Source organism: Eubalaena glacialis, chromosome 3, assembly GCF_028564815.1.
Source record: "Eubalaena glacialis isolate mEubGla1 chromosome 3, mEubGla1.1.hap2.+ XY, whole genome shotgun sequence".
NCBI lineage: Eukaryota > Metazoa > Chordata > Mammalia > Artiodactyla > Balaenidae > Eubalaena > Eubalaena glacialis.
Window position 1 is genome coordinate 91,131,629 of NC_083718.1, and position 19,531 is coordinate 91,151,159.

At 36.0% G+C, this 19,531-nt stretch overlaps 1 protein-coding gene across 6 annotated transcripts in view; it reads right to left on the minus strand.

Moving 5' to 3' along the window:
• Positions 1 to 19,531, minus strand: part of MAN1A2 (mannosidase alpha class 1A member 2) — a 193,353-nt gene that overhangs the window by 135,529 nt on the left and 38,293 nt on the right. For all 6 annotated transcript variants that reach the window (XR_009700363.1, XM_061183625.1, XM_061183624.1 and 3 more), the window contains exon 2: positions 5,561 to 5,816. Coding sequence is in view for 5 of the 6 variants with exons in the window: in XM_061183625.1 (XP_061039608.1) it covers positions 5,561 to 5,816 (256 nt within the window). In the remaining variant the exon portion in view is untranslated. The remainder of the gene's footprint in view (positions 1 to 5,560; positions 5,817 to 19,531) is intronic.

The following is a 19,531-nucleotide window of genomic DNA, read 5'->3' on the forward strand; positions in this document are numbered from 1 at the left end:
TTTTTAAAAAATCTAATAGCCTGTCCTATCTTCCCCACTTTCCTTTCCTTCCACTTTCCTGAGCCAATTACTTAAATTCTTTCACCTGTTTTTCTATTTACCACTGTATTTCTAAGTACATGTTTTAGTGCTATTTCTTGATTTTAAAAAAAGTTTTAGCTATTTACTATATTCCCCTATAGTTAAGATAATTTAGCTTTCGTATACACTATCAGCTCACCTCCACATAAAACTTCCCCACATATATTCCCTGGCTCACATCCTTCCAATGTAGTTAGCAACATGTTTTTCTTACAATTACTATATTATTTTGTTCAACTTTTGTTTTCCTTGCTGTTAACTACTGGTCTGAAGTCTGGTGGGTATTTTTGTTGATGTAGTTTTAAATGTAACAATTATTAATTTACTTCCAAATTATACTTGAGTTTCAAAACTTGTCTCAATATAATTAAACACGTCAGATAAACCATCAGTTCCATCTTATTCCCTGATAAATCCTTCCTGAGGCTCTCTATCCTCCTAACTCCAACCTGGACTTCCATTCTCTCAACCTGAAGCACAGCCATCATCCTGCTGATCCCCCTTTTTCACAATCCTGAGACTGACCTTCCTCTCTCTAGTGACAGATCCTGTTTCCAAAATCGCTTATCTTCCTATTTTTATGCTGAAGCATACTTTCCAGTAGCAATCTGAGAAAACATCTAAAAATATCTTTACCCTCAGATTTGATTCATAATTTGGCTGAATATATAATTCTTCCTAAGCCTTAGCTCCATTCTCTTCCAATTTCTAATATTATTGTTGAGGAATCTAATGTGCCATTATGTACAATCCAAATCTTTTGGGTGAAACTATTTTTTTCTCTGTAAACTTTTAGGATCTGTTTTTTATGCCTCTCTTTCTAAAATTTCAGTAGGAAGCTTTGAATTGTTTCTTTGACTTCTTCCCCTCTATTTTCCCTGTTCCTTTCCCAAAACTCCTAATTAATCACTTGTTAGATGTTCCAGATTGATCTTATCATTTTTCTTGTTTTCTTAATCTTTTGTCCTTCCAAGAGATTTGCTCAATTTTACCTTCCAACTCTTTTACTGAATTTTTTAATGTATCAATATCTTTAATTTCCAAGAACTTTCTTATTCTGTAAATGTTCCTTTTTATAACTTATTCTCATTTCATGAATTTAATTTTTTGGCATCCTAAAGATATTAATTCTTTTTTGATATATGTATTCTGCTCCCTGTATGGTTTCTGTATCCTCTAAATTCCTTTCTTCCATTTGACTCATGTGAGAAACTTTCCTTACATGTCTAGTGATCCATGGTTTTCTCTTCACATATGAGTGAAGCACTTACAAGATAATCAAAGGCTGTCAGTGAAGAGGCAAGACTTATTGATTGAGCCTCATCTTAGGGAGCTCAGGTGAAACCCAGGGGTGTTTCACTGAGGAATAGATTAGGTCTTTCCTCTTGGGCCAGTCAAGTCTCCCCAGAGAGAAGTCCTTCATTTTCCTGCTTATTGAAAATAAACCTGGCTGCCAGAATTCGAAGAGTTGAGCAGGATAAAGTTGTCTCAATATTCAGAATCCATTTTTCACTTAATTCCCTCCAACCCTACCACTCGCTTTTTTTTTTTTTAAACATCTTTATTGGAGTATAATTGCTTTACAATGGTGTGTTAGTTTCTGCTTTATAACAAAGTTAATCAGTTATACATATACATATGTCCCCATATCTCTTCCCTCTTGCGTCTCCCTCCCTCCCACCCTCCCTATCCCACCCCTCTAGGTGGTCACAAAGCACCGAGCTCATCTCCCTGTGCTATGCAGCTGCTTCCCACTAGCTATCTATTTTACCTTTGGCAGTGTATATATGTCCATGCCACTCTCTCACTTTGTCCCAGCTTACCCTTCCCCCTCCCCGTAGCCTCAAGTTCCATTCTCTAGTAGGTCTGTGTCTTTATTCCCGTCTTGCCCCTAGGTTCTTCATGACTTTTTTTTTTTTTTTTAATTCCATATATATGTGTTAGCATACGGTATCTGTTTTTCTCTTTCTGACTTACCTCACTCTGTATGACAGGCTCTAGGTCCATCCACCTCACTACAAATAACTCAATTTCATTTCTCTTCTTTTTATGGCCACTTCACTTTTTAGAATGACCTCTGCCCTTTCCCCTCAGCCATACTTGGTATTCCCAAAATCTAGATCTTCCCTAATTCATCCATCCAAAAGTAAACTTTTGGTCTTCTTTTGGGGAAGGGAGGACAGCAGCTAGGATGCTTAGGCTAGAGAACTAGGGATCTAAGGTTTAAGAGCTCCTTTAAAAACTTTCAAATAATCCTTTTCCAGCTCTATTTTATACCCCTGCCTTCAGAGGTAAATGGTGTTTCTAATTCTTGAAACTTTCAGATATTCTGCAGGTATTCACATCACCTTGCCTCCTGTTAGCTTCTTCCCCTGCAGGCTTAGATCCCAACTTTCTCTGCTTACTAAGTCAGTAACCATAATGTTTAACAGGAGCCTACACAGGGATTCTTAATATGTTGTATGTTAATTTACAAGAACCCTGGATAATATGGTATGCTCTACAGGATTCACTTAGCAGGTCTGGTTGTCCAAACCCTGCACATCCTCAAAAAAGGTCTGGCCTGTACCACGCTCCTGGAAAGTAACCTCTAAACGTTTATTATCCTGCCTGTTAAGAGTATCTTTGTTTACGTGAAGCCTTGGGCCATGTCAGATAGTTATGCTAAAACGTGATTTATGGTGGGGACCTTGAACCACACGGTATCAGCATGACCTCTGGAGGGGCTGAAGAACTAAGATTAGCCAACCCTACATAATGAACTCTTGAAAAAAATCTGGACACCAAGGCTCGGGTGAACTTCCCCGGTTGGCAATACATCGTGCACATTGCCACAAATTATTTCTGGAAGAATTAAGCGCTGTCCGTATCACTCCACTGGGAGAGGACAACTAGGAGTTTGTACCTGGTCTCTACTGGACTTTGTCCTATGTGTCTTTTCTATTGATTTTAATCTGTATGTTTTCAGCTGAATACACCAAAACCATGAAGGCAACAGTTTTGCTAAGTTCTTTGAGTACTACCAGTGAATCACTGAGCCTGTGGGTGGTCTTGGGTCCTCTCAACACACACTGTTACCTATCTGAATTATTATGTACATCAGACAGTATTTCAATAAATTCTAATGACATCTAAAAAAAAGGTCAGGCATCTGAAAAGAAATGTATCAAAGTCCTCAACACTGTCCAAAGAAAGTGCCTCAAGCAGCCTGAGTATAAAACATAGAATCCAAAGGTGAGGTAAATCAGAGGACATATTTTATACCAATTCATAAGGCCACGCTTAAAATACCTGCAAATCTTCCATATTCATTACTAGAATATATCCAAATAGATATCTATTTGAACTAAACTTATTGTCTTATTTTATGATGAACAATAGATTTGAAATATTGTTGATGCTATTACACTCTAACAAAGTCTTTTTCTTCATAAGCAGTACAACTACAAACTCCACCCAGAATTAGCAGGAGTTCTAATTAACAAAGTTCTACTAAAATATTCACTAGATTTCCTCTCCCTCTGGTATTCTCTTTACCTCCAAATAACTCCTAGAATAACAAATTGACAGACTTCTGAGACCAAAAGAAATTTCAAAAATGTTGAAATCAATCCTTCCCTACTCTTCAATCCACTGAGACTCTTTGGAAGGATGTGTTCTTAATCTGCAGTACGGTATCACAACACGTTCCTTGAAAGATGGCAGACATAATGTTAACTCTTCAGAAACATGTTTATGAGAAGATTTACATAATATCTAGCAGAGTTCCTAGTAACTAAACACTTAAGAAATTTCTTATTAAATGATAAATTGTTATGGATCTATTCTACATTATTTATAAAATACTGAACATCAAAAGATCTCTGAACACAGGGTGAGTAATGTAACTATCCAAACAACATTATATCAAAAATTTTAAGTATTCTATAATTATAATCGATATTAAGAGAGTTTTAGCTCTTACTGCCAACTTGCAAACTGAACTACAATTTTGACCTCAAAACAAACAAGATCAAAATATGACACCATAGATGGTACAAATACAGATAGATATTGGGTTGGGTGGCCAAAAGATTCGTTCAGTTTTTTCTGTAAGATGGCTCTAGTAGCGCTTAGTTGTCTTTAACTTCATTCCAAACAATTTTATTAGATTGTATGGTGACAGCTCTCATGTCAGTGTGCTTTAAAAAAAAAAAAAAAAAACTGGTGAATTTTTGTGCAGCCATTTTAATATTGAAGATGGAAGAAATAAAGCAACATTTTTGGCATATTATGCTTTATTATTTCAAGAAAAGTAAAAACGCAACTGAAACACAAGAAAAAGATTTGTGCAGTGTATGGAGAAGGTGCTGTGACTGATCAAACATGTCAAAAGTGGTTTGTGAAGTTTCATGTTGGAGATCTCTCACTGGACGATGCTCCACGGTCGGGTGGACCAGTTGAAGTTAATGGCAATCAAATCGAGACATTAATTGAGAACAATCAATGTTATACCACGCAGGAGATAGCCGACATACTCGAAATATCCAAATCAAGCATTGAAAATCATTTGCACCAGCTTGGTTATGTTCATCGCTTTGATGTCTGGGTTCCACATAAGTTAAGCAAAAAAAAAACTTCTTGACCATATTTCCACATAGTAATTCTCTACTTAAACATGATGAAAATGTTCTGTTTTGAAAACAAACTGTGATGGGCGATGAAAAGTGGATACTGTACAACAATGTGAAACAGAAGAGATTGTGGGGCAAGTGAACTGAACCACCACCAACCACACCAAAGGCCGGTCTTCATCCAAAGAAGGTGATGCTGTGTATATGGTGGGATTGGAAGGGAGTCCTCTATTATGAGCTCCTTCCGGAAAACCAAACGATTAATTCCAACAAGTACTGCTCCCAATTTGACCAACTGAAAGCAGCACTCGACGAAAAGCATCCAGAATTAGTCAACAGAAAATGCATAGTCTTCAATCAGGATAACCCAAGACCACATGCTTCTTTGATGACCAGGCAAAAACTGTTACAGCTTGGCTGGGAAGTTCTATTCATCCGCCGTATTCACCAGACATTGCACCTTCCGATTTCCATTTACTTAAGTCTTTGCACAATTCTCTTAATGGAAGAAATTTCAATTCCCCGTAAGACTGTAAAAGGTACCTGGAATAGTTCTTTGCTCAAAAAGATAAAAAGTTTTGGGAAGATGGAATTATGAAGTTGCCTGAAAAATGGCAGAAGGTAGTGGAACAAAACGGTGAATACACTGTTCAATAAAGTTCTTGGTGAAAATGAAAAATGTGTCTTTTTTTTTTACTTAAAAACCAAAGGAACCTTTGGCCAGCCCGATAGATAAATAGATAGACAGACAGATAGATAGATAGATAGATAGACAGACAGACAGATAGATACACAGATCATTTAAATCTAGTCAAACACATATCCATATCCATAACCACCCCATATCACAAATCTCAGATAATTACCTCTTTAATTTTTTCCCTTTTCTCTCTTAGGTCATTATCTTCTGGGTCTCCACCATGTGTTCCTATAAGGTTTGGTATAGGAGCTGCTGGCACTGGCTTTTTCTCTTTTGTCTTCATTTCTTGGACTACCTTATTTTTCTCTGTCTGTATTTCTGCTCGGATTTCCTCTCTTGACTTTTTTAATTTTTCTTTTGCTTCTTCCAAGGCCTTCTCATGATCAGCTCGAATTTTATTTCTCAAACGTTCTTCTTCTTCCCTATAAGAAAAGGAGAAAAATAAACATAAAACTTAAAGTTTCCTCCACCAAACCCTGATAGTTGTTTTCTACTCCTGCCATTAAAAAGAATGATCCGTGAGAGAGACTTGGATCTACCTGCCTGAAGAAGAGGATAAATATATCTTAGTATGAGAAATAAAATGAGCTCTAGATGCTGAAGAGCAACCACCTCACAAAGTGGAGAAAAAGGGAACCTAGAAAGTTACAATTTAAGGGCCAAGTGAAAACAGAAAATAGCAATCAATAACTTATTAGTAGACACATGAGGAAAAAAAAGAGAGAGAGAGAGAAAAGAGAGACCAGTGAAAAACTAGATCGGGGAGAGAAAATAAAAAATAGAAGTAAGTATCAAGAGGGGACCAAATAATAAACAACAAGGTCCTACAGTATAGCACAGGGAACTATATTCAATATCCTATAATAAACCATAATGGAAAAGAATATGAAAAAGAATATATATATGTATAAGTGAATCACTTTGCTGTACACCAGAAACTAATACAACATTGTAAGTCAACTACACTTCAATTAAAAATAAAGAAAAAAGCTTAAGTAAATAAATAAATAAGAGCATTTCATAAACTGACGTGAAGAGGGGACAAAATATAAACATAGGGTCAAAGAAAGAGAGAGAAGCAGAAAAGATAAGAGGATGGGAAATTTTTTATTTGTTAAATATACATCATACACTTCTAAAATTTTGGAAGTTCCATAGATCTTGTAACACAATGGTCCAACTGATGTGAGGATGACCACTTAAAATTCTCTTGAGCCCTTGTTAAAAATACAGATTCCAATTTAGCAGGTCTGTATGAGACCCATGAATTTGTATTATTAAGAGCTCCTCTGATGATTCTGGTGTGCATACAGGTTTGGAAACCGCTACTGCAGTAGATACCTGCTGGGTTTCTACCCAGCCCTGAATCTTTTCTCTACCTCCACCCCAATCCACATGAATGAATATAGGAGTGGTAGTTACTATTTTCCAAATCATCCAATGATGACTACTCTAAGGGGGTCACCAAAGTTACCTCTCCAGAAACTGAATTCAAACTCTGGACTTACAACATTGCTGGTGAGATTGTAAAACAGTACAGCCACTTTGGAAAACTTTAGCAGTTTCTTTAAAAACTAAACATGTAACTATCACAGAATCCTGCAATTGCCCTGGACATTTATCCCAGAGAAATTAAGGCTTATGTTCACACAAAAACTTATACGCAAGCCAGTTACAAAAAGACAAATACTATATGACTCCAATTATATGAGATTCTTAGGGTAGTCAAAATCATAGAGACAGAAAGTAGAATGGTGGTTGCAAGAGGCTAGGCGAAAGGAAAAAATAGGAAGTTACTGTTTAATGGGTATAGAGTTTCAGTTTAGCAAGATGAAAAGAGTTCTGGAGATGGATAGTAGTGACGGTTGCACAACAATATGAATGTATTTAATACCACTGCACTGTACATGTAAAAATAGTTAAGATGGTAAATTTTATGTTATGCATATTTTACCACAATTTCAAAAATTGGGGGGTGGATCCTATACAAAAATGTTTATAGCAACTTTACTCATAACAGGCAATAACTGGAAGCAACCCTTATGTCTTTCAACAAGTAAATGGTTAAACAAACCACTTTATACTGTGGTATAGCCACACTATGGGAATACTACTCAGCAATAAAAAGAAACCATTTGTACACACAACTTGAATGCATTTCAAAGGTATTATGTCAGTGAAAGGAGACAGTCTCAAAAGTTACATTCTATATGATTCCTTTTACTTGACATTCTCAAAAAGACAAAAATAGAGGAATGATGACTATATTAGTGGATGACACAAGTTATGGATAAGGGGAGAGGTTAACTATAAGGGAATAAATACAGGACAGTTTTCCTGGATTATAGCATTGTTATATATCCTATTTCAGTGGTTACACAAATGTGAACATGTGCTGAAAATCACAGAACTGTATATCAAGAGAGAAAAAAAACAATTCACAGCCTAGTATTTAAAATAAAATGTTAAATGTTTAGAGAAAAAGAAAATTGGATACCTTGCTGTGAAAAGGGGCTAATGAGGAAAACAGAGATAAGAGGAGGAATCACAGCAGAGCCAGAGAGTCAGGGACAAACAAGGTCATTTGGGTAGCAAGAAAAAGTCCATAGGGCCTGCAGACAGACTGGATATAAAAAAAGTATGGCAGAGAGGAGCCAAGGTTGGCCCCAGTGTGCATCCAAGGGTAATTCTGGGCTGATCTGTTCAGGAGACTCAGGCAGATGAGGGCATCAGCAGCAGACAGGTGCTGAATAAAGTCTTAGATAAGATAACCAAGGTAAATACAGGCAGGTACCACCCAATCGCCTTCCAATCCCCTTCCCCCTCCTTACCAACAGAAAACATTGTGCCTAGGCCTAGAGAACAGATCCAAGAAGAATCATTTTGTAGTTGGGAAAAAAGTACTTGAAGTAGAAGTACTTAAGCAAAAAGTCAGGAGACAAGGATTCCAGTTCCATCTCTGCCCCAAACTCACTCAGCAACCTGGCACAAATCACTCGAAAACCTCTAACATCAGTACTTTCTTCAATAAAAATAGGAAAACAAATAATACTATCCTAATACACTTGGCTACACTTATCCAAGGTAAGTGCAAGTGTTTAATAAATTGTAATTTTCTATACAAACATAAACCATTAATTATATCAAATCCTCCAATCTCTTTGTTTCAAAATACAAGTGAATGCAGCAATCCCCACAACTTAACAAAGAATGCACTTTATTCCTGCTTTTCCTTTCTTCCTTAAGAACATCTTTCCACAATAATCATTTAGTAGCACCATGAGTTTTCTTTCTAGTTTTTTCCCCTATATATCTCAAATTTTTATTTTCATTTTGATCTCTTTTCAAGGAGCTCCTCGAATTTTGCTTTAGTGCCCAAATTTCTAGATTTTAAATTACACCAGCTGGATCAAATGTTCTGGATGTTTATTTTCACCTGAATGATCTTTCTTTTACTTATGTGTTTTTAAGATTTTTTTTTAACTTTGATATCTTCAACAGATAATCATGTTGAACTTCCATTTGCAAATGTCTCTTGCTTTTCTTCAGCGCCTTATATCTTTCTATGTAGTAAAGAATTTGGCCTTGCCCAAAGAGAAGTCTGGCCTTGTCCTCAGCTTTTGGGAGGTAATCTGTCAAACTTCATAGAAGTGTCCTTGTTTATGGTGGATGCTGCCCACACCAGATTTTAGGATGGGGTTGGCCACATCCAATAGTCCGAGGGTGGGGGCTGGCCATGCTAAAAAAATCCAACAATACAACTTAGGGTAAGAGTTCTGGGTCACAAAGTATGAGCCAACATGGAGACTGAGTTCAACTACGTGGGAAATCAATTAATCATGCCTTGAAAACTCTGGACGCCAAAGCTCACGTGAGCTTAGGTGGGTGGCAACACATACTGTCACACATTGATGCTGGGAGAGTAATGTCCTGACTTTACAAGAAGAGGACACCAAAAGCTCCACATTTGGAACCTTCCTGGAATTTATCCTATGTGCTTCTTTCCCTTGGCTGATTTTAAACTCCATCCTTTCTCTGTAATCTATAATCCTTTCATGAGTGTAATAACTTTCAGTGAGTTTTGTGAGTCTTAGCAAATTATCAAACCTGAGGGTGGCTTTGGGAGTCCCCTGAAATTTCAGGTGGTATCCGAAGTAAGGGTGGTCTTGTGGAGGACTGTGCCCTCAAACTTTGCAGTTTGGCTAACTCTGGGTACCATCCAAGGCTTCCAAAAAAAAATCTAATCTTAAATCTACAGGTTCTCATGAGATTTGAAATTACTTTTTCAATTATATCCTATGTGTAATAGTTAAATCACTTTTTGATATCCCATAAGTAATATCAGGTTTGGGGTTTTTTTAGTTGTTGTTGTTGTCTCGTTTTGTTTTGTTTTTGTTTTTTCCTTCCACACACCCTTGATCCTTGAATATCAAAGGCAAATGACAAAACTAATAATTGTTGTTGGGTTAGATATACCAGGCACTGACTTAGTCAACTACTTAGATTATCTTATTTAATCCTCATACCAATTTATGAGGCACCTTATATTTAACACTGTTCTCCATCTTATTAGGAAAACACTAAAGCACAAAGAGAAAAAGGAATTTGCTCAGGGTCACAGAGCTAGTAAGTAGAGAGCCTAGGTACAAACATGTGCATTTTGACTTCTTAAACTATGCAAATACTGCCTTTCACACAAAAGATGAATTTTATTTAAGAGATTGTCTCTACTGTGTAGACACTGATACCTTTCTCTCAATATCTTGCCCCCTTCCTCCTTAGTCTTAGAGCCATCAATTTTTAGCTAAGCATATGCTCCTGCAAAATAAAAATTCTATTTTTCAGCTTCCCTAATTGAAACTGCCCTATAGATCAGAAACAGACTTCTACTTTGCGTAAGCTTAAGCCACTATTATTTTGTGATTTTTATGGCTGGTGAATGACCTAGTCTTTACTTGAGCCACTCTCCACCCTAGATGTTCTCTTTCCCTGAGACTCTCGTCAGTACCTGAGGGCTGACTGGCCAGAAATAAACTAACCAAGTAATAGATTTCCTTCTCCAATTAGAGTGTTTAAATAAATCATATTTGGAAACATACTGAAAGACAAATACAATCCTAGATTACAGAAGAATAGATAAAATTACATTGAAATCTTGTTTGGCAAAAATTTAGGTGAATATACATTTCCCTTTTATATTCACTGCATCCTTCTTTACTAGAGCTTTACTCTTCACCTACAAACATGAAGTCTCGGGCTTCCCTGGTGGCGCAGTGGTTGAGAGTCTGCCTGCCAATGCAGGGGACACGGGTTCGAGCCCTGGTCTGGGAAGATCCCACATGCCGCGGAGCAACTGGGCCCGTGAGCCACAATTACTGAGCCTGCGCGTCTGGAGCCTGTGCTCCGCAACAGGAGAGGCCGCGATGGTGAGAGGCCCGCGCACCGCGATGAAGAGTGGCCCCCGCTCGCCGCAACTAGAGAAAGCCCTCGCACAGAAACGAAGACCCAAAAACACAGCCATAAATAAATAAATTAATTAATTTTAAAAAAAAAACAAACATGAAGTCTCATCCACCCTTAAAAAATTAAATAAATAAAAACTTCCCTCCACCTTCATTGGTGTCCCCCCTCCTTCCTTTTACCACGATACTTTTTCAAAGAGTACTACATTTGCTGTTTCCACTTTCTCTAACCTCACATCACTCTTCTATCCACCACAGTTAAAAACTGAGAGCTAAGTTTTTCCTTCCTTTGAACTCCCTCTTTCTCACACCTGCCTTTCCAACAAGCCTCTAATCATTGGCTTTACCATCATCGATGCACCCCCAAAATGTTGTACTCCATCCTCATTTCTGTTCTTACTCTATATACCTTCCTATTCAACATTATCCAGCTGTATTTCCTCAACTATTATATCAAAATATTTATAGTCAGTCTTTTCCATGTTACTAAGTACTCCAGATCCAAATTTCTAACATCATGTAAGACACTTGCCAAACACCTCTAATTTAACATGCCCAAAACAGAACTGAATGATTACCATGGAAAAAGGACAATCACAGGCTAAGCTCATTCATGAACACAGATTTTTTTTTTAATATTAGCAAAGTTATCAGTAACATTTAAAAAATAGAAAAAAAAGTTCATCATAACTAATTGGACTTATCCCAGAAGTGAGAATAGTTTAACATCAGAAAATTCTATCCACGTAATATATCTATTATTAAAGAAAAACTGTACAAAGTAGAAACAGAAAAGTGACAAAATTCAACACCCATTCTTAAAACTCTATAGCAAAGGAGAAACAGAGAACTTCAATCTAATAAAAGATATCTTCCAATACCTACAGCAAATATCATTCTTCATAGTGAAACTTTAGAAGCGTTTCCTTCAAAATGAGAGAAACAAATAAGGATGCTCACTATCACACTTCTGTTTGACTGTACTTCTAGCCAGCAAAGTAAAACAAGAGATGAAAATAAGATTAAAATATAAGAACAAAATTAAAGTTCCAAAAAAAATGCCTTCTATGACAGATAACATGCTTTTTATATAGAAAATCCAAAGAATCTACAAATTATTATAAATAAAAGTACAACAAGGAAGGGAAAGAAACTATCTAACAGACAGAAGGTACTCAGTAATTTCCTTCTCTTCCTACTCATTGGGTCTCATCTTTCTAGACTCCAAGCATTTAAACTCCTGTTGATAACATTCTTTCCTCATATTGATAGAAACACTTTTTACATCAGCTTTCATTCACATCCATTATTTCATTGCTAAGATTTCCAGGCCCTGTTCTTTGACCTAGATTTAAGAAACATGAGAGCCCTTAAAGACTTTGGCATATATTAACTACCCTCAACCATTATAAGGGAATTTTACTAAACTGACTCTTACTAATCTCCAAATTCTATGAAAACTCACCAAAGTCCCTATGAAGTAACTTTTAAAAAAATGCTGAATAAATCAACAATGTAATTCTATCTTTTAAAAGATAAAAGACAATGCCCATACAATGGCCCTTGTTTTTAATAACAAGGTTAGATACTAAATAACCTTTCAAACACCCTAAATTTTAATAACACCCTAAAGATATTTCAGAGGATCCAGGAAAGCACAACAAAAATAGTTGAAACAGTTATGTAAATAGCTACTTATGTACAAGTACAGGCCAAGAATGGTTTTAGGAAACAACTATAGGAGAGTGAGCAACCAGTACAGAAAATACTAAAATAACAGTATTCTACAGAGCTCAGTGGCAAGTGCCTAAAGGAATTAAGCCCTTCCAAAGAGAAATGTCACTCCTTCAATGTCATGAATAACTCTTTAAACTCAAAGTAACCAAGAGGTATCAACCATTATAAGGGAGTTGTTCACAAATACAGTCTAAGATGATTTGCAATAGCAAATTAATATATCCCATTTGCACAGAATAACACTGTCATATAAATAACAAAGAACTTTCTGAATGTTACCCTTTTAAGCAAAATCATGTATTCTTCTGGTGTACTGATTTATAGTTAAGAACCAAACAACACAAATTCTATCACACGTGGGCTCACAAATTCTATAAGAGTGAATCCCATTCTTAAGAAAACATGTTAATAGAAAAGTCCAACTGTTTCTCAATACAAGTAATTGTCAGCCACCTGAAAGAGGATGAAAGCAATTCAAGGTAAAGCACAGAGAAATTCACTGACCCTCAGCTTCTACACCAAATCCAATTACTCTGGTCATGTAGCTCCCACAAAATACCAACTTCTTTAGTGTTCTCACTTTAATAAAGCAGTTGATGAACCATCAACACAAACTCACTGTCTCTATCTTAAATTTAGTTAGATACAGGTCATTTATGTGGCTATTAAAAGATTTTATTTACATAAAGAGCTGTTACAGATTAATCTAACTTGGGTTTTAGGGGATTTTAGTTTGAATTAATGGTAATTTCAGGTTAAATAGTTATCAGTCATTGAATTAACTTCAGCCTAACTCAATGATAATCAACAAATATTTACCAAATGTGAGTTGCATTGAGCTAGATGCAGGGAATATAAGAAAAATAAGATACATTATTTGCCCACAGGAGGTTCACAATCTAATAAATATGTAAACAAAGTAAGCACCAAACAGGTAGATCACAGCAGAGGAAGTAAATAACTACAGGTGAGGTACCAGGGGACCATAGGTTAGATAGAAGAGGTATCTAACAGCATAGGCATTTTCTAATAAGCACACGAGTACAACCTAAAAACAGATTTACATAGGAAATAGCATTAGAAAGGCATGATCTTCAAATAGAAATTAAAAGGAAAAAAAAGAAAAAACCGAGTTTGCCAGGCAGATCAAGAAAATAAGGGCATACTAAGCAGAGAAGGGATAGTGTACAAAGATATGGAAGAAGCGACACAATACACCAGTTAGGAAATAAGTTGGTATGGCCACTAGGGTATAGTATGCAGGGTGGAGAAGGGTGCAGTAGCATAGAATAGACTGGGCATAATAAGGAAGACAGAGAAGACAAAAGCTCAATCATGAACAGAACTTGTGTTGCAACCGGAGGACAAAAGCAAACCATTAAAGTACTTCTAATTGAAAATGGCATACCTGTACTTAAATCTTCAGAAAAACACCTCCTCAGGATTGACTTGGGGGAGGAGGTAGAAAGGGAGATGATACAAGGCTGGCAGAACAAAAGGGAGTTAGGTGATCACAGCAGCCACCCAGGCAAAAAATGACCAAAAACTAATAAAATCCATCTAGAGTAGATACGGAGAAGGACCAAATATCAGTGACCTTAGAAAGTCAAGACCAGTAAGTTTAGGTAAATGATTAAACATGAAAGGGAAAAGAAGTTAAGGATGATAGGTTTTCACTATAGTGACTAAATAGAAAGGAGTACCATTAACTAGACAGAGACTAGAGAACAGGTGACTTGGAATAAAGGCAAAGAATAAGAAAGAATTATTAAGTATGGTTTTTAGACACGCTAAGTTTAAAAGGTCAGCAAAGCACACAGGTTAAGACGTCCAGGTCTGAAGACATGGATTTGGAAATCATCAACCTACTGGAGGCAGCTAATGCTCCAACCTAACTGTTCACTATATGGGTGAATTTTATGGTATGTAAAGAAAACCTCAATAAAGATGTTTATTAAAAAGTGGGAGCAACTTATATTGATATCAAACAGTACCTTTCAGAGCAGAGATTAAAAGGGTTTTATAACAACAGAGTCAATAAAGCAGCAAGAGAATATAACAATGCTAAACATTACATATCTAATAGAGAGTTGAAATATATGAAGTAAAACTGACAGAAATAAAAGGAAAAGTAGACAAATCCACAATATAGTATGTATATTCAATACCCTTCACTCAGTAATTCATAAAAGAAGTAGGAAGAAAATCAGCAAAGACATTAAAAAAAAACAATCAAACAACTTGACCTGACATTTATAAAACACACTACCCAAACAGCAAAATACACATTTTGTTCAAATGCAAACAGAACATTTACCAATACAGACCATTTTCTGAGCAGTAAAACAAGTCAATAAATTTAAAAGGATTCAAACCATACAAAGTATGTTTTTTGCTACAATAGAATTAAAGTGGAAATCAATAACATGAAGGTATCTGGATAATCTCTAAATACAGTTGGCCCTTGAACAAGGGAGTTAGGGGCCCCAAACCTCTCTGCAGTCAAAAATCTGCATATAACTTAAGAGTCAACCCTCCATACACATGGTTTCTCTATACGCATTCTGCGTCCTTGGATTCAACCAACCTTGAATCATGTAGTACTGTAATATTTTTACTATTAAAAAAAAAAAAACTATGTACCGGTGGACCTGTACTGTTCACACCATGTTGTTCAAGAGCCAACTGTACTTGGAAACTAAGTAATACACTTATCAATAATCATAGGTCAAAAAAAAAATCTAAAGTAAAATTAAATGACTGTAGTGATGGTTGCATATATATATGCATATACTAAACACCACTGAATTGTGTAGTACAAGTGGGTGACTGTACGGTACGTGAATTATACCTCAATAAAGCTATTTTTTTAAAAAAAAGTGGGATTAGAAAGTGCCTTGAACTAAAAGAAAATGGAAACATCAAAATTTTGTGGATGAAGCTAAAGGAATCCTTAAAGAAAAATTCATAGCACTAAATGCCTCTATAAAAAAAAGAAGAAAGGTTAGAAGGAAAGTCATAGTATTAACCAATCTATATTAGGAAAGAAAAAAAGATCTCACATGAAGGACCTCAAGTTCTAACTTAAGAAAACAGAAAAAGAGAAAATTAAACCTAAAATTAGCAGAATAAAGGAAATAATAAAGATAGAAGTGAAAGAGTAGAAAACAGAAGATTGAGAAAAAGCAATAAAAAAGCTGGTTCTTTGAGATTAAAAAAATTGATTAATTCTGACAATACTAATAAGAGGGGGAGGGGGAGAAAAGCCACAAATTACAACAACACAATGAAAGAAGCATAACTACAATCCTACAAATACTAAAATGATAGTAAATGATTATCACTAACAATGTTACACCAAAATTTCAACAATTTACACACCTTGTTAGAAATTAAAAAATACTCAAGTAAATTTAAGAAGACCTAGATTACCTAAATAGCCTATATCTATTAAAGAAATAGAATGTGTAGTCAAAAACTTTTCCACAAAGAAAATTCCAGTTCAGATGGTTTCACTGGTGAATTCTACCAAATATTTAGGGAAGAATTAGTATCAGTTTTACAGAAGCTCAGAAAATTGAAGAGGGAATACTTTCAACTCACCTCATAAGGGCAACATTACTCTGATATCAGAACCAGACAAAAAAATAATAAATTAATGAAAAAACAGAAATGGTGTTTTCCCAACACCATTTATTGAAGACACTATTCTTTCCCCACTGAACATTCTTGGCTCCCTTGTCAAATATTAGCTGGGCTCTCAATTCTGTTCCATTGGTCTATGTATCTATTTTTATGCCAAGACCATATTGTTTTAATTAGTATAGCCTGGTAGTATAGTTAGAAGCAAGAAGTGTGATGCCTCCAGCTTTGTTATTCTTTCTCAGGATTGCTGTGGCTATTCAAGATCTTTTGTGGTTCCATACTAATTTTAGAATTGTTTTTTCTAGTTCTGTGGAAAATGCCACTGGAATTTTGATAGAGGTTGCACTGAATCTATAGATGGTTTGGGGGGTGTATGGAAATTTTAACAATATTAATTCTTCCAATCCAAGAACATGGGATATCTTCCATTTACTTGCATCTTCTCCAACTTCTTTCATCAAAGTTTTATTGCTTTCAGTGTACAGATTTTATACCTCCTTGGTTAAATTTATTCCTGGGCTTCCCTGGTGGCGCAGTGGTTGAGAATCTGCCTGCCAATGCAGGGGACACGGGTTCGAGCCCTGGTTTGGGAAGATCCCACATGCCGTGGAGCAGCTGGGCCCGTGAGCCACAATTACTGAGCCTGCGCGTCTGGAGCCTGTGCTCCGCAACAAGAGAGGCCGCGATAGTGAGAGGCCCGCGCACCGCGATGAAGAGTGGCCCCCACTTGCCACAACTAGAGAAAGCCCTCGCACAGAAACGAAGACCCAACACAGCCATAAATAAATAAATAAATAAATAAATAAAATTTATTCCTAAGCATTTTATTGTCTTTGATGCTGCTGTGAATGTGACTGCTTTATTTCTTTCTCAAATAGTTTGTTGTTGCTGTATAAAAACATAACAGATTTCTGTATGTTGATTTTACACCCTGCAACTTTACTGAATTCATTTATTAGTTTAACAGTTTTTTGGTGGAGTCTATCTGCAAACAAAGACATTTTACTTCTTCCTTTCCAATTTGGATGTCTTTTATTTCTTTATCTTGCCTGACTGCTCTGGCTAGAACTTTCAGTACTATGTTGAATAGGAGTGGTGAAAGTGCGCGTACCTGTCTTGTTTGTGATTTTAGAGAAAAAGCTCTCAACCTTTCACCACGGAGTATGATGTTAGCTGTTATTTTATCATATACAGCTTTTATGTTGAGGTATGTTTCTTCTATATCCAACTTACTGAGTTATCATAAAAGGATGTTGTATTTTGCCAAATGCTTTTTCTGCATCTACAAAGATGATCATATGATTTTTTATGCTTCATTCTATTAACGTGTTGATTGGTGTATTTGAGGCATCCTTGCAACCCAGGGATAAATCCTGCTTGATCATGGTGTATGATCCTTTTAATGTGATGTTGAATTCTGTTTGCTAATGCTTTCTTGAGAATTTCTGCATCTATATTCATCAGATAGCCTATAGTTTTCTTTACTTTTAGTATCCTTATCTGGCTTTGATATCAGGGTAATGCTGGCCTCATTAAACGAGTTTAGGATTATTGTCTCCTCTTAAACTTTTTGAAGAGTTTGAGAAGGATTGGCCTTAATTCGTCCTTAATTGTTTGCTAGAGTTCATACATGAAACCATCTGGTCCTGGGCTTTTTCTTGTTGGGAGGTTTTTATTACTGATTCAATCACGTTACTCATCATTGAACTGTTCAGATTTTCTCTTTCTTCATGATTCAGACTTGGTAAGTTTTATGTTTCCAGGAATGTGTCCATGTTATAGGTTATCCAATTTGTTGGTGTATAATTGCTCACAGTACTCCCTTATGATCCTCTGTATTTCTGCAGTATCGGTTGCAATGTCTCCTCTTTCATATCTGATTTTATTTGAGTTCTCTGTCTTTTTTCTTAGCCTAGCTAAAGATTTGTCAATTTTGTTTATTAAAAAAAAAAAAACAGCTCTTAGCTTTGTTGATCTTTTCTACCCTTCTTTTGTTCTTCTGGTCTCTATTTCTGCTCTGATCTTTGATATTTTCTCCCTTCTGTTAACTTTGAGCTTAGTTTGTTCTTTCACTTAGTCCCTTGATGTATAAAGTTAGGTTGTTTACTTAAGAGCTTTCTTTTTTCTTAATGTAGAAAACTACATTGCTACAACTGCTTTTTGCTAGATCTTCCATCCTAGAACTGCTTTTACAGAATCCCATAGGTTTTGGTATGTTGTGTTTCCATTTTCATTTGTTTCTAGATTTTTTTTTTTATTTCTCTTTGTATTTCTTCTTTGACCCACTGATTGTTCAAGAATGTGTTGTTAATTTCAACATATTTGTGAATTTCCAAGCTTTCCTCCTGTTATAGATTTCTAGTTTCTCTTTGTCTTTTACTTTTGGCAGTTTTATTGTAATATGTCTTACAGAAGATCTCCTTAGGTTTGGTTTGTTTGGTGACCTGTGAGGTTCACAAACTTGAATATCCAAATCTCTCCCCAATCATTATTTCATTAAATAAGCTTTCTGCTTTCTTTCCCCTTCTCCCTCACTTCTTCTGGAATATTAAAATTCATTAATTGGTTTTGAACACATCCCCTAGATCACATAGGCTTTCTTAACTCTTTTTCATTATATCTTATTTGTTTTCCTCTGACTATAATTTCAAAGTTCCTGTCTTCTCTTTCACAGATTCTTTATTCTGCTTGGTCCATTCTACTGTTTATGCCCTCCACTGCATTTTTTCTTTTTCTTTTCATTCATTAAATTCTTCAGCTCCAGAATTTCTGTTTGGTTCTTTTTGATGATTTCTAGCTCTCTGTTAAACTTCACATTTTGTTTGTATTGTGTTCTTGATTTTGTTGAATTGTCTGTATTTTCTCAAGTTTCCTTACAACAGCTATTTTTGAATTCTTCATCAGGTAACTATAGATCTCCATGTCATTGAGTTCAGTTACTAAAAGTCTGTGATCCTTCGGTGGTGTCATGTTTCCTTGGTTTTTCATGTTCCTTAGAATTTTGTGTTGCTGTCTTCACATTTGAAGTATCAGTCAGCTCCTCCAGACTTTACTGCCTTCTGGGGAGAAATATCTTCCATCAGCCCTGTTAGAGATTCTGGGGCTTTCTCAGACCTTCTATGGATACACTTGCTCCATGTTTCTTGTTCCGTCTTGTGGCAGAATTCTTAAGCTTGTATGCTTTCTCTCAATCCTGCAATGCACCAGACCGAGTGCTGACAGCCTCTCTTTTGTCTTCCCAAAGGTGGCACTACGGCTCAAGTTTGTGTTCTCTCCCTGGCACATAGATTGGA